We start from the raw sequence: 15,086 nt of genomic DNA on the forward strand, positions 1-15,086 counted from the left end.
GACACGCGGCAAGTTAGAGAATGCAGAGAGCCTGTGTACCTGTGGCCCTGGCTTCTATGATTCCTAAGGGCTAAAGGTGATTTCATGTGAGCCAAACAAACTCACAAATGGAAATTATTTCTACTGGTAAGTTGTCCCTTTTGAAAATTAAAGTTACAGGACTTCCCTGGTGGTGCAGTGGTTAAGGATCCACCTGCCAATGCAGGGGACACGGGTTCAAGCCCTGGTCCGGGAAGATCCCACATGCCGTGGAGCAGCTAAGCCCGTGCGCCACAACTACTGAGCCTGCTACAACTACTGAAGCCCACGCGCCTAGAGCCCGTGCTCCGCAACAAGAGAAGCTACCGCAATGAGAAGCCCACGCACCGCAATGAAGAGTAGCCCCCGCTCGCCGCAACTAGAGAAAGCCCGTGCACAGCAACGAAGACCCAACGCAGCCATAAATGAATGAATGAATGAATGAATGAATAAGAAAAAGAAAATTAAAGTTACAGGTTGCCCTGGTGCTCTAGAACTACTGATTGCAGGTGTTCAAAGTGACAAGATGCACTGGCTGGCTATGGGGCATCTTGGCTATCAGGTGGCCCATTCTGCTTTTCTTGGTGACAAGGGCTATTCAAGAGGGAGCCCAGGCCACCTGTTCTAGATGACATGCAGCTGATTTCCTTTTTATGCGAGAGGAACCAGGAAGAGCTCATAACTTCATTACATCCTGGGGACAAATCAGGTGACAGCTCTCCCCAGAGCATTTTCTGGTTTAATGGCTCAGTTCATAAGACTTCATAGTCTTTCAGGGTTCACAGTTGAGAGGAATCTGACACCTGACGCCACTGGTTACAGCGGCTCAGATAGGCAATGTGTGCTACTGGAGATCTGCAGGCGGAGGAGGGCAGACCTTGGGCGTCACGGATTTCAGTGTGCTTTTGACCATCTGAGCTGACTCTATGACCTTAGGTGTGGTTCATCCAGGTTGTACAGGTCAAGGATTACTGCAGCCAGCCCACTCCCCACATCTGCCTCTCAACAAGGCTCGTATCTTTTCTACTGTCCAGAACACAGAAACTCTCTGGAGATGAAAATTTGTGGAAAACAGACTTAAGGCAGCTAATTACTGGTGGTGGTGAGAGTAGTAAATAAGTCTAAGAAAGTTCTAGCAAAGTGATGCGTCTTAGCCACAGAACGTTTCACAGCAAATAAATACTTTCCGTAGGAATATTAGAAAATTTGACATCTGTGAAGACTGGAAACATATTCCTTAATGCCAAGGGCCTACTATTTCGTTTGTCAAACTGCCAAATAATCATATAATCTGTGATCAACTTGTTAACTCCTTTCAAGGGGGTTTGGTGCTAGAAAGCTCTGCTTCTATTCTACAAATCATGGGTTCACAGCAGTGGTGTTAAAGCAACCAGGCTCCTTTACAATGACCTCCATCTCTTTTCTTAGCATCCTCTGGTGGAAACGGGAGCACAAAGAACAGGGAGCCCAAGCTTTTCGACAGGACAGCTGCACGATGGGATTGAGGGTCACACTGAATGCTGACCTGGTGAATAGGCTTAAACTCCACACCCAGGTCTCCTAAGCCACTATGTTTTATTGCTCCTCACTCGCCTGTAACTGAAGTGACATTTGCCCAGTCATGTGGGGACACAGGGCTATCCACCTGGTGAGTGTTAAAACTGTTGCTTACTAATGTCCAACTCTACATCCCATCTTAGCTCCCTGACCCCAACTGTCCAAAATCCCCTTTATTCAGTTTCGTTTTAGAGTAATTTCTCCCTTATCTGCTTAAGTTGCTGGCGCTCCTAAGGGACAGTGTTCGATGGGATGATCTCCTCCTCCCCAGGTACCTGCCACCACGAGTCCTTCTTCCTCGTGCACGTGCAGGGGCAGGTGGGCGTACTCGTTCACGTGCCCTTCGTACTGCCTCATACACTTAGTAGTCCTCAGGTCCCACAGCTTGATCTGTGGGAAGGAGCACAAGGGGCGGTTAGGGAGGGTCCAACAGGTACACTGGTGAAGCCCAGGCACGAAGCCTGAGAGGGCGAGGTGGTCTCCAAAGACCTCTTCAAGTTAGAAAACATGTCTCAAACCCCCGAGTCACAGAGTCCATCAAAAGCACCATGACCTGGGCTTCCCTGGTGGCGCAGTGGTTGAGAGTCCGCCTGCCGATGCAGGGGACACGGATTCGTGCCCCGGTCTGGGAAAATCCCACATGCCACGGAGCGGCTGGGCCCGTGAGCCATGGCCGCTGAGCCTGCGCGTCCGGAGCCTGTGCTCCACAACGGGAGAGGCCACAACAGTGAGAGGCCCGCGTACCGCAAAAAAAAAAAAAAAAAAAAAAAAAGGCACCATGACCAGTTTCACGTCTGTTTAGACCAGATTGGGCTCCCAGCGGGCAGCAAAGCAGCTGTCCCGCACAACTCACAACTCACCTGGTCTCCAGATGCCTCTCCCCTGCCGCTGTCTGACGTCAGGGTCTCTCCTGCAGAGCCCCTCCCCCCACCCAGAGCCAGCTCCAGCGGCTGGAGAAAGTCAGTGGTACCCGTACCGTTCCAGCCATGTCAGATGCCATCAGGCATTGCTCTTCTTGCAGGATTTGCACAGAGGTAACTGCTGAGTCATGGAACAGGCGGGTGGCTTTCCAGCCCTTGCCCTGATTTCGACAACGCAGATCAATGGCAAAGATTTCGCCGGAACGACAGCCATTAAACAGCAAAGGAGCCTGCGGAAAGGGGGCCTGCTCAGTACCTCCCTCCCAAGGCTGGGAGGGGTGTGCCCTCCAGAATACACCCCTGCCTTCCCTCCCCTATCCCAGCTCCTAGGTCAGAGGTATGCGTGGAGCAGGTTGGTTAGGGTTTGAGCCTCAGTGGAGATGGAAGGGTTCCTTATCAAAGGGTCAAGAATTGGACACCATGTGTCCCTCCAGTGTCCTCCCCGCTGGCTGCAACTGGCCCCTAAGGCCTCACCCTGAACCCGTCCCTGTGAAGTGAGGGTGTGCCCTCACTCCTCCCAGGTCGTTAGTGAGAAGCTGGGTGATGAGAGTGCAGTAAGAGAGATAAGAAATCCAGGTAAGACATGGGGTCCCAAACTGAGTGGGAAGGTGGCTGAAGAAACCTGAATAATGAATTCTGTGCTTATTGCCCGAAGCAGGTTGGCACATCTTCCACACTTTTAAAGAAAGGTGGCATTTTCTACAGGTCAAGTCTTTGAAACGTAGTAATGACTAGAATTTTGATTTTTAAATTTATAAAATGTGTAACTTGACAGCTGCAGATAAAAGTGTTATGTATGAATTGGAACATATTTAATTTATACATTAAAAAATTTTACTGTCCTGCTGGCTAATCCAAGTACTCAAGAATTGCTAACAATTCATAAGTTGTTTAAAGGCAGCTGAGCCACGCCCTTCCGGATCAGCCAAGTTTCATTCAGTGCTGACTTATTCACCAGGTAACCTGTTAATCACTTCTGGTGCCCTCTCTGTCCCTGTAAAAGAGGGAGGAGGACTAGATTCCACACAGGGGAATCCCATTCCAATCCGGCAAAATGTCCACTCTTGGGAAACTTTGTATCAGGCCCTTCCCAATCCAACCAACCATAATAGCAAACTGCTGGGCCAAGACGTCACTGCTGGTCCCAAATGACTGCCGGTGTCCCGTCACCACGCTGGTCACCAGGACTCGCCGAGACAAGCCTGACAGAGACGGAGATGGGCGGACGGTGTCACTCGAGGTCTGGGGAGAGGGACTGTGGACAGGGCTTTAGGGTCTGTGAAATCCTTTACCCTGGGCACCTGGGGAGGCAGCCGTAGCTCACCTGTACTAAAGCAGTTATTTGCCTGGATGTTCAGGGACCACGCACAGGACCAGGCCCCGGGGATCCGGAAACTGCAGAGCATGCCAGGCCGGTCTCCTGCTGAGGGAACAGCAGTACTGTTAGAAAGACTAACAGCTATCAGGGAGGCAGTAGGGTGTCAGATAGGAGGGTTTCAATTCCAGCTATGTGATCTCAAACTTTTTTCAAAAATAATTTCTTTAAATTGATAAAACATACATTAAGGGTACAAATCATAGTATACACTTTAATGTATACTATGTAAAGTACAGCTATGTAACCACTACCCAGGTTAAGATATAGAACATTCTAGTACCCTGGTACCCTTCCTGTCCCCTCCCAATTACTACCCTCCTCACTCCTCCCTAAAGGGAACCACTATCCTGACTTCTCACACCATCTCTTGGTTTTGTAAGGGAAATTCCGAATCTCTTTTTGCCTCAGTCTCCTCATCTGTAAAATGGTGATAATATAATACTCCCACCTCATAAGCTTGCTGTATGATGAAATGCCAGGCACCAGGGTAAGTGTGCGTTAAATCATTTAAACCTCCATGTAACCTGAGGGGGCAGGTATTTACTTTAGAGAGCTTAAGTGATCTGTTCAAACTGGTAAGGGGCACAGCTGGGATTCATGCCAGGTCTGCCTGAAGCCTGCACTCTTAGAGGCCTGATCCTTGTCTAATTGATCCTAATTCTCTGAAAGACTGAAAACTTAATAGCCAGAATGCTGCCAGGCAGCTGGACTGCCTTCAGCCAGACAGAATGTAAGTATCCCTGACAGAACCTGCCATGCAGTAGGAGCTTAACAGATGCTCTCTGGGCGATCTATATAGGCAGCCCCAATAAATATTTTCATCTCTTGTACTGGTTACACACACTTTTAACTGTTCCGGCTGCTGAAATGACCCAAAAGGAGGGGATAAGTGAAGATGCACACGCTTCTAGTACTAATCCTGGGTCAGGTTTAAGAAATCCGCCCAGGTGCTCTGCAGACTGTCCCCACCCTGCGAGCTCCGACTTGGGCTCACCAGCCCATGGTTCCCACCCGTCCTGTCCAAGCCATCACCACGGAGCTTATGCTGCTGTTGGCTGCAGCTCCTGGGAGGCAGAGGACAAAGATGTCCCTTAGTACCTCCTTATACAAAGGAAAAGGACCCCTTGTACCTGGATGACTACTGACAAACAATGACGCTGGGAGCAGGGTGGCACAGCCTGGAGTCTCTGCAATTCCCATGAGGCACAGCCTGGAAAAGCCGTTAAGGACAGCCAAGTACATGTCTCCTCTGGGAGGAGAATGGGCATCAGTACCCTTCAAAAAAGGTATAATAATACCCATCATCCACATTTAACATGTTTACATTTTCCATATTTAGTTTCAGATTTTTTAAAAGGAAGAAAATGTCACAGATACAGTTAAAGGCCCCCTTTTAACTTTCCTCCACCCAGAGAGAATCGTTATTCTAAAACTGGTCTGAGTTCTAGGCCTTAATATTTCCACTACACAACATTTGTCCATGAACAATATAAAGAACACATTTATATGTTTGATTTTAAAATGCATGTAAATGGCATCACACAATCTTCTACAACAGCTCAATCTGCATTGTCTCCTAGATGCAACTGTATTCATATTTGTAACTCCAGTTCATCTGTTTTCACCGCAGAGCATTCCTTTGTATGAACAGACCACAATTTATTTATCCAGTCTCCTGCTGATGGGCACTGAGATGGTTTTCGCTTTTTTCCCCCCCTCTGCTGCTGAAATGAGCCTCTCTTCCTATCCTCCTGTCTCCCACTCCCACATATGGGAGGCTTCTCTAAGACAGTTTCTTACATCTGTGGTTAAGAATTTCATTTTTCACCACAGTGTGCTATATACACACAAACATTTGAAACAAAAGTTTCATAAAATATTTACCCTTACTAAATATGAAACTGATATTTAACCTATTTCATTAAAAAAAAAGCTGCTCAATAAGTTGATTTCCTGGGCCACAGTTTATAGGATAGGTCATGACTCACAGTTTGAAAACACGGCTATACCTAGAGTGGAACTGGGGGGTTGAAAAGTACACGCATCTCCAACTTGAAGTGGCTGTATCATTTACTTATACCAGCATTTCCCCCCATCTCCACCTAGGCCAAAACTTGGCACTAGCAGACCTTAAAAATCGTGTTTATCTGAATGGGCATATCTCCTTTTAATTTGCATTTATCTGAACTACATCTGATTATAGTTATTTGCGTTTCCCTTACTGTGAACTGCCTCTTTATATCCTTTGCCTGCTTTTCTATCGGACTGTCTTCTGATTGATTTGTTTCCTTTCCCTTTCCCTTCAGAGCTTCAAGAGGAGCCTGTGTTTATCCCCACTTCCTCGCCTTTCTTTTGCTCTTCAACCCACTGAAATCCAGGTCAGACCCTCACCTTTCCAGTGAAATGTTCTCCCCAAGATCTCCAGTGAGCTCCTAATACTAAATCTGATGAAGGATTTCCAGTCCTACCCCGGGCCATGCAGCACAATTTCTACCTATACACTCCTTCTTGGCCTCCACAACCACTCTCCTGGCGTTCCATCCCTGGACATTCTCCTATCACCAAGATTCCCTGGCCTAGGTCCTAAGTCTCTTAAACTCGTGTCTCTCCTCCACTCCTGCTCATCAGTTCACACCCTCTCCACCAGTCTTTAGTCTTGCAACAGCCTTCCATCTGAGGTCTCACCCTCACCAGCCTACCACCCTCACTGCTATATGAGAAATGAATCCATGACTACAGTCCTCCAGGGGCATCCCACAGCCCCAAGGATTTGGTTTTGCAAGGCGCTACCTAGCCAGAGACGTCACCGATACCAAACCACTGACTGCTGCCAAATGTGCCAAGCTCCCTTCTCACTCTTCTAATGGGAGCTCCGTGCCCTCCTTCCCATGTGGGAACCACCTCCAGGAAGGCCACCCCAATCCCTGCACCCTACAATTCCCCAATGACATCAGTGCAAAGACTGACCACCTGCTGAGGTGCCCAGCTCCAGCACCTTGCACAGGGATTCTAGATGCCCAATAGATGCTGGTGGAATCAATGCACACACCTCACTGAAAAATGTATATCTTTGCCAAGCAACACCTCACTGAAAAAGGTACATCTTTGCCAAGCAATCAGGCAACGATCTTGACCATCTGAATGTGTGATGTGTGGGTATCGTGTTGCCTTGGGTGGTAAGCCCCATGTTAAATATCTCTAGTATAGAGGCTGCTGAAACTAAAATGAGAACACTGTATCTGGGCAGCTCAATGCCTTCTGAGATAAATCTCTTTTCTTTCTATGTTTGTAGGGCAAGGATGTGGGGAGAAAGTCCTTACCCATGTGCACTTACCCATGTTACTATGGCTGAAACCCAGGTTACACTCAATCTTTGTATGGCACTTACAGGGCCAGTATCATAGAGCTAATCCTTTCAAAGGCCACAGGTCAATGAAGAACCTGGTAAGTGTAGAAAAAGTTCAGTCTAACCTCCCACCACTCTTTGGGGAAAAGCGCAGAGTGCAGGTCTGAACCATGTGTCATTTTTGTAAAGGGAGAAAGTTTAAGACCTTCAGCAGAAGCATCAGGTGCACAAAAGCCTGAAGATTACCTGAAATGACCACCAGAGGGCTAGCCGCTGATCAAACCACAACAGACCGCACAGTTTCTTTACTGTGCTTTCCTTTGCTGCCCTTCGCAGATAGTGGTGGTGGTGGTGTTGTTTTTCTTCAAATTGAAGATCTGTGGCAACCTGGTGTTGAACAAGTCCACTGGTGCTATGTTCCCAGTGGCATTAGCTCATTTTGTGTCTGTGTGTCACATTTTGGTAATTCTCACAATATTTCAAACTTTTTCATTACTATTTTGTTAATGGGTGATCTGTGATCAGTGATCTTCGATGTTACTATTGCAAAAAGATTATGACTTATTGAAGGCTCAGATGATTAGCATTTTTTAGCAACAAAATATTTTTAAGTTAAGGTATGTACATTGTTTTTCAAACATAATGCTACTGCACACTTAACAGACTACAGTATAGTGTAAACGTAACTTTTATATCTATATCTGTATCTGTCTATCTCTGAGGTATGCCTATATATGGATATTTATCCTCACAAAGAGAAGCATGGATAAACGCCATATTGTCTGAAGATCAGAAATAAGAGCGAGCTTCTTGTTTTCTCTCTTTTAAGGCTTGATCTCTTCTGCCCTCTGGTAAGATCAAGACAGTAGCAGGTGGTCCCATCACCCCACAAACCCCACCAAATGAAAGCCACAGAAAACTTTCAATTTACAGAACACACACAGTTTTGTGTTTGTCTTACATAAAAGTTATAATCAGATCTCTAATGTGCTTTAGGCTTTAAAACCCTTTGAGGGACTTCCCTGGTGGTCCAGTGGTTAAGACTCCGTGCTCTCAATGCAGGGGACCTGGGTTCGATCCCTGGTCAGGGAACTAGATCCCCCATGTGGCAACTAAGAGCCCACATGCCACAACTTAAAAAAAAGAAAGAAAGGAAAAAAAAGATCCCACGTGCCACAACTAAGACCCAGTGCAGCCAAATAAGTAAATAAAATAACAAACAAACAAAAAATCCCCCCAAAAACAAAAAAACCCCAAACCAACAGATTCCAATTCAGGCATCATTTGTTGAGGACCCATGACATGGCCAAGCACTGTGCTAAGTGTATTCACAGATGTTGTTAACCTTATGACAACTCTGAAGCTGGCGTTAGGTATGACAAACAGTCACATAGTTTCATTTATGTGAGCGAACTCATTTATTATGGAAATGAACCACAACAAGGCTCATTAACATGTGGCTTTGGCTTTGGGTCAAACAATATCAATCCATGAAGGACACGATGGACAGCTGTCCTCTGCATCATCAAGAGACCCCAGGGATCCCAGCTACCCTGACACTGTACTGTGTGCTCCTACAAAACCCAGATGGCTCTCTGGGAAGGGAAGGAAGAGACTAGAATGAAGAGTGCTCTAAAGAAGGCCATCTCTGGGCAGGGAACCTAGGCCCAGAGCCCACAGCCCCAGTCCGATGTCAAAGGAACACCCTTCTCTGGTGTGTGCCCTCAGCCTCCCTGCCTTGGGAGGCTCCTCCTCCTCTGCCTCAGGAGGATTTGGGGTTCCTTTTCAAGGCTTTACTATTCCCTTCTGCTTTGTTCCTCTGCTAAAGCACCAACTCTCAAGTTCCAGAACAGTGTCTGGCACCTGGTAACACTGACGTCATTCCAGGACCTCAGCTACTTCTCTGTGCTCCATGGGAATCCTTGTTTTCTAGCAGGTGCACTGCTCTTTCCTACAAGGTGAGACATTCGTGCAGAATGGCCTAGACCTCTGGACACTAAAACACCATCTCACAAACCCCCCAGATGCCCTGGTCTACGTCAGGGCATGGCCGGCCCACCAAACCTCTTCACCTGCAAAAAGATACAGAATGTGGGAATCCAGGTGACTCAGCGAGGCCCAGCTCACAGCATTCACCTGGTGAGGAAACATACAGCAAGATGGAAAGATTGGTTTGATGCCAACTTATGGAGAGAAACAGAGAAATACTTTCTTATCGAACAGACATGTGACTGACTGCTTTCTTCAGGTCTCACTCCTTGAATAGGGGCTGGAACGAGCATTCTGAGAACAAGGAAGCTCCCTGCCCCACCGTGCAGAACCTTGAGGGGAAAGGGAAGAAGTAACCCCCAGGCCTCAGCCCTTCATCATCAGCATGGGCATCACAATGAGCCATCTGGTATACCCTCTGGTATAGGCCAGGGATGAATTCTCTGCAACGGATCTCACTTCACCCAGAAACCATTTTCAACCTGTGTCCATCTTGTGGCTCATGTCTCTACAGAACAGTAAATCACAGCTTCTTACAGATGCAGCCATCACCCACTGCAATGTTAAAAGTGGCTCCCTAGACAGCAAGCTCCTTACATCTACATAAATTTCAGTGCTGGCTACGATTGACTTGAAGATTGACACAACGTTCTGACACACTGGGAGGACCCTCCACCCAGCCCTCTGTGGCCCACCTCCCGGGAACTCTGTGTTTTGGCATGGGCTCCTTTGGATCAACTTCACCCTCCTGGAGGGAAGTCCCTGCAACAGTTTAATTAAAGCAGCACTGCTTCAAGTCCTCCCCCAGGTAAATTCATTTCTCTTTTAAGACGAGAAACTAATGAGGCCCTTTTCTTCCCTATGAGTTCTCAGGATCTAAAACTCCATTTTTTCCCTTGAGAAAATAAGGTAACCGAGCCCTGCCTTCTTCACAAAGCTCTCTCCTCCACTCTGAATTTGGCCAGTTACCACAGTGCCCTGGATCCAATGGCAGAGCAAGCTGCCATGGCTAACGGGAAGGGTAGCGTACCTTCCGGTTGGTGAAGTAGAGGTTTTCATGCATGTGCACCCTGAGCGTGGGGGTCTTCAGGCCGCGCAGGTTGATGATGCCGTACTTGGAGCCCCCGACTTTGACATCGTTCACAGTGAAGAGCCGGTCACTGTTGGTATCCGCCTGGAGAAGGGAGGCGGACTGTGGGCGGCCTCCCAGGCTGAGCCACACGGTCTGCTGAAAAGACTGTCTACCCAGCTCCCACGCTCTGTGTGTTTTCACCAGGTGAGGGTTCTCGCCCATGAGGAAGTGCGGAATGACCTGACTTGCCCCTACTTGGTGTAGCCATCACTGGGCAAAGCTGACAGGCATCTGGTCTCACAGTTCAGAGCAAAAAAGGCAGTGAGGGGGCATGGCCAGTCTGCACAGTGACCCCTCTCAGAACTGGGTTTGGGAGAATCCTAACGTCCACCCAGAGGAGTTTAGATGAGCCACATGGTGACAGAGCATGTGGCCATCATGAAAGCCACACAGCAATGTGGAAAATGCTAATTATAACTGCCAAGGGATAAAAGAAGAAAGCAAAATTGTATTCCTATTACATAGGCATTGTGATTATCACCAAGTAAAAAGAAAGGCATCGCATGGGGAAAAAAAAATTACAGTAGGAAAGATGGCACTGGGATGTGGGTTATTTTTAAGATTTTCTTTTTTCATTTAAAAAATGTGGTTAATCATTATTTCAAAGCAAAACCTTTATATGTTTATGTGTTTTTAAAATATATTTATAAATATAACATACACAAATACACATGGGTTTGGGTGCTGGAGAAAACACACTCATTTCGCAAGTTTACTCGGCAAGAATAGTTATATTCCTGAAGAATCGTTACCAGTGACTGGAGTCAGATCTGAAAACCCTGATCCCTGGGTGATAAACTGCCCTTCCCACCCCACTGGGTCACACCAGCCATCCAGTCATCGTAACTCTGGATCATGGGGAGGGTCTTCCAAACACCAGCACACAAAGCATGAAGCCCAGGTGCTCAGGCCATGCTAAGCAGCAGGTGCACAGTCATCTCCACTGTCCCCACCCAGTTTACTGAAGAACCCCAGGGAAGGGGCTCCGGAGGGGAACCCACCACAAGAAAGTATTCTACTTGATTCAGGTCAAACTGTACCCCAAACACAGGAGAAAACATGAGTCCTGGCCCCCGACACTCCTTACGTGAAGGGCTCTGTTGTAGAGGACCTGGGGCAGGACCTCAAGGGTAAATTCCATAGCCTCAGCCTCCAGTCCTGTCAGTAGACCACCAGGCTGAGGCTCTCTATTTTGTGTCCTTCTCTCACTCTCCTTGGCTGTCCCTCAGCCTCCAGGAAGGCCTCCAGGAGTTGCCAGTCCAGCTGAGAGGTCTGGCTGCTTCTGTCTGTAGTGGACCCTCTGACCCTCTGCCCCCTGGCTTCCAGTTGGGTCTGAACCAGAAGCAGATCATTTTCTGCTCCCCGCAAATGATGCAGTGGAGGTGTGCTGGGTGTGCAGGCCCAGAGGCATGGCCTGAGGCCCCTGTTACTGAGGTCAGGGACAGAAAGCAAGAAACTAAGACGCTGTTGCTACTGAAGGACACTGGTGCTTCAGGTTTGGCCACCAAATCCTGTCCAGTATGGAAAGGATCAGAAGCCCCTGGTCCGCCATGTAACTTTTCAACTGTGTACACAACATACCCATGGGAAAGTTACTTTGTGATGGTTCTCTGTCAGCGTGTGTGGACCCCGGCTCTAATGTCAAATGACAGAGCTGTGGCGGGGGGTGACAATGGTCACAACACAGCCTGTCTTGCCAGCTTGGCATCTGCCGATTGGTAGCTGGTAGGTGCTTGTTAAAACCATAAAACCTGCTTTCATGGCTAGTGGCTTCTACACAGCCAGGCTTGATGAAAACAAATGCAAAGCCACAAATTGTCCAGGGGATGGCAACTATGTCTCTGGAACCCACAGATGGCTCCCTCCCACTCACCAGTATCAGGTTAAATCGGTCACTTGCCAAAGCGGAGGGATCCGAGCTCTGAATTTGGACCTTTTTCCTCTGCATGCAGCTCACTCGCAGCTCATGGGCTAAACTGCAGAGGAGAAAGAGGGGGGCAGGGGAGGTACGGACGTCATACCTAGATATCCATGAAGATGCAGGGGTTCTGCTCTGTCCCACACCCTAAAGACCACCTTCTCTTGTCAGCTCTCTCTTCATATTAAGTCTCAGCAATGGAGCTGAGCAAGGCCCCAAAGAATCTCATTTTAGAACTCTTAGGAAAACTAAAGCAAAGAAATGGGTGACTCATTCACAGTGTCAAAGAAAGTCAGAACTAGAAGGACTTGTTTTGGATCATCTAGCGCAACTCGTTCTCTTGAGATGAAGAGAATGTGCCTGAGAAATGAAACAACCTGCTGAAGGGCACACAGCTCATGAAGAGCCAGGCCTGCAGCTGCCCATCCAGTTGCCCCTTTTCCTCTCCACCAAAGACCGAGCATGTTTTAGGGTGAAGAACAGATCTTTCTAACTAGACCTTTAACTCTTTTCCCTCTCAGAAGGAGAGAAACACAGGACAAGCACACCCCTACCTTCCCTGGCTGACACTGCCTGCAGGGCTGGCCTTCCCTGAGGGGGCCTCCCTGGGTAAACCACCCACACTCATGTTGTTTCTTCACTGGCCGAGGCAGAGTGGGAGGCAGCAGAATGCAGGGGTTAGGAGCTCAGGCTGGGGAGTCAGACAGATCCCCCCGCTTTCTAGCTTTACCTTGAGCAAATCATTCCACTCTGAGTCTCAGTCTCTTCTTCTGGAACCTGGGGAAAGTGTCAACCCATCTCACAGGGCTTTAGTTAGAACGGTCTCAGACATCACCAGTATTTAAAGTTTAGTACACATCCATTTAACATTCCCTTTTTGGTGACAACTCATTAGGAGGAGAAAAAGAGGCAGGAGGCTGACGGGATGAAGTTAAAGGACCTTCTACTTAACTAGAAATGATTTACAAGTAACAAAGAGGAGTCATCCTGAGAAATTTCTGCCCAATTTCTCTGCCTAGATGCCCTCTCCTCTCTCCCTGGCTCTAAAGGAAGGACGATTCTCTCAGGGCTGATTTCAGCAGCAGAAGCAGGCTGTCGAGCTGAAGCTCCTCGACTGTGAACACTCCTCACGGAGTAGCGACATGCTCTATCCTGACAATTCTTGGATCGTGGAAAAAAGAAATAGGAAAAGAACATTCATGAAGAAAACATAACAAAGAGGCATTATCTTACCGGCAGTAACTGGTGACGTTGAGAAAACCCAGCTTGCTTTTTTGTAGTAAGGAAGATGCATTAAATCCCAACCTGGCTATTTTCTAAATTAAAGAGAGAAAGATTCAGTGAAGTTTTCTGTTATTGTATAATGAATTATGTTTTTAGGATTTTAGTCTCCTCTCCTTGGAAAGAGGAAAAGCCTATCACAAGGAAGTATGTGTGAGATGGGAAGTCTGCTCAGCACCTCTCCAAGTCCCCCATCAATTTATACCTGAGGAGATGAGGCCACTGAGCTAGTGAGTGCAGGAACGGCACTGGACACTCAGGTCTGCAACACGCTTTCCATTCGACCTACGGTTACTGTGGGGCCCAGACTTTCCATTCCATTGTCCCCATGATCACGGAAATGTCCTGGCATCTCATCTCCAGAAGGGGTACCAGAAACCCTCATATCCAAACCACACACTCTGGTTTTCTATTTAAAATACACAGTTACAGAGGCTGTATTGGGCTGCTACCCAATAGTCTCCTGGGGAAGGAGAGAATGTTAAGAATTCCTGATGAAACCCAGCAAATAAGAAAAGGGGGGTGGTGGTGGGAGGTGATTTCTTGTCTGTTCTTATTCTCTTCATCAGGTTCCTGTCAGGGAAAATTCGACGCCACCCTCCTAAAGTGCGCTACGCTGAGGGTTACAGGGGCGTTTAATTGGCACCTCCTCGCGGCAGTGGGTGGATGCTGGCAGGAGTGGAGGGGACAGGGCAGCTCCCGGGGCTGTGGAGCCTACCTTTCCCTGCTTGTCCTCCTTCTCTAGCAGCTGCAGCCTTTTGCTCTCCATTTCCTTCTGCCGGATGCTCTCCTTCGTGAGGGGGTTGCAGTTGTTATGTCCAGGGAGCAAGCGGAAGTAGCGTTTCTTTTCAGGGTCGAAGTAATAACCTGGTAGATCTTTAGTCAAAAGAAATAAAATCCAACTTCAAACACCGTGAACCGAGCCACCCAGCGAGGAGCCCAGGGGCCTGCCTACCACCCCTCACAGCTGCTGGTCTTTCCTGAGGGGCAGGAGGTGGGCTAGCACTGCCAGTCACCATCCCGGGCCCAGTTCAGTCCTGTGGGGAGCTGTTTGCCTCAGGATCACGGTGCTTGTTCCCATTTGCTCCCAGAATTTCCTCCGAGCCAGGAATGGGCTGATAACACACATGGAGTGTACCCGCACACAAGTGAAGACATACAGGACTGAGGAGGAGGGCAGCCAGAAGAGACATAACTAGACGACGAGGCACAACTAGGTTTCATCCTTCCCCACAGGCAGGGCTGCAGGAGCCCTGTCCAGCAGGCTGCCTTACCTGGCACGGAAGAACTGCCAGCTGTGCTGGAGGAGGTCGACGGGGCCTCATCGTCGCTGTGGCTGGAACCCTGTGGGCTTTGCTGTACCCCTGTATTATTCCTGTTGACACACAGTCAGGGTTAACTTGCAGCCAACGAGTCCCAGTCATTCTTTGACTCTGGGGTCCTGCAGTTCCATAGCCTTCGCCCCAACCCTCGATTACTTGGGGAGCACTGACCCCTCTTTTTCTTGGAAGCAGTTTACCTACTGCAAATACACCCAAGTTAGGGCA

General features: G+C 48.2%; 1 protein-coding gene across 7 annotated transcripts in view; it reads right to left on the reverse strand.

The window, feature by feature from the left end:
• The window catches only part of DCAF4 (DDB1 and CUL4 associated factor 4), a 41,671-nt gene that overhangs the window by 13,670 nt on the left and 12,915 nt on the right, over positions 1-15,086 (reverse strand). For 6 of the 7 annotated variants that reach the window (XR_009531709.1, XR_009531712.1, XR_009531710.1 and 3 more), the window contains exons 3-13: positions 14,814-14,914; positions 14,258-14,415; positions 13,492-13,574; positions 12,214-12,316; positions 10,239-10,382; positions 9,306-9,355; positions 5,004-5,083; positions 3,820-3,918; positions 3,600-3,697; positions 2,552-2,725; positions 1,851-1,965 (exon numbers count right to left, since the gene is read on the reverse strand). Coding sequence is in view for 1 of the 7 variants with exons in the window: in XM_060095907.1 (XP_059951890.1) it covers positions 1,851-1,965; positions 2,552-2,725; positions 3,600-3,697; positions 3,820-3,918; positions 5,004-5,083; positions 9,306-9,355; positions 10,239-10,382; positions 12,214-12,316; positions 13,492-13,574; positions 14,258-14,415; positions 14,814-14,914 (1,205 nt within the window). In the remaining 6 variants the exon portion in view is untranslated. The remainder of the gene's footprint in view (positions 1-1,850; positions 1,966-2,551; positions 2,726-3,599; positions 3,698-3,819; positions 3,919-5,003; positions 5,084-9,305; positions 9,356-10,238; positions 10,383-12,213; positions 12,317-13,491; positions 13,575-14,257; positions 14,416-14,813; positions 14,915-15,086) is intronic. The other variant, XR_009531713.1, reaches the window with a different exon arrangement.

The sequence above is a fragment of the Mesoplodon densirostris genome, chromosome 4 (assembly GCF_025265405.1).
Source record: "Mesoplodon densirostris isolate mMesDen1 chromosome 4, mMesDen1 primary haplotype, whole genome shotgun sequence".
Lineage (NCBI taxonomy): Eukaryota > Metazoa > Chordata > Mammalia > Artiodactyla > Ziphiidae > Mesoplodon > Mesoplodon densirostris.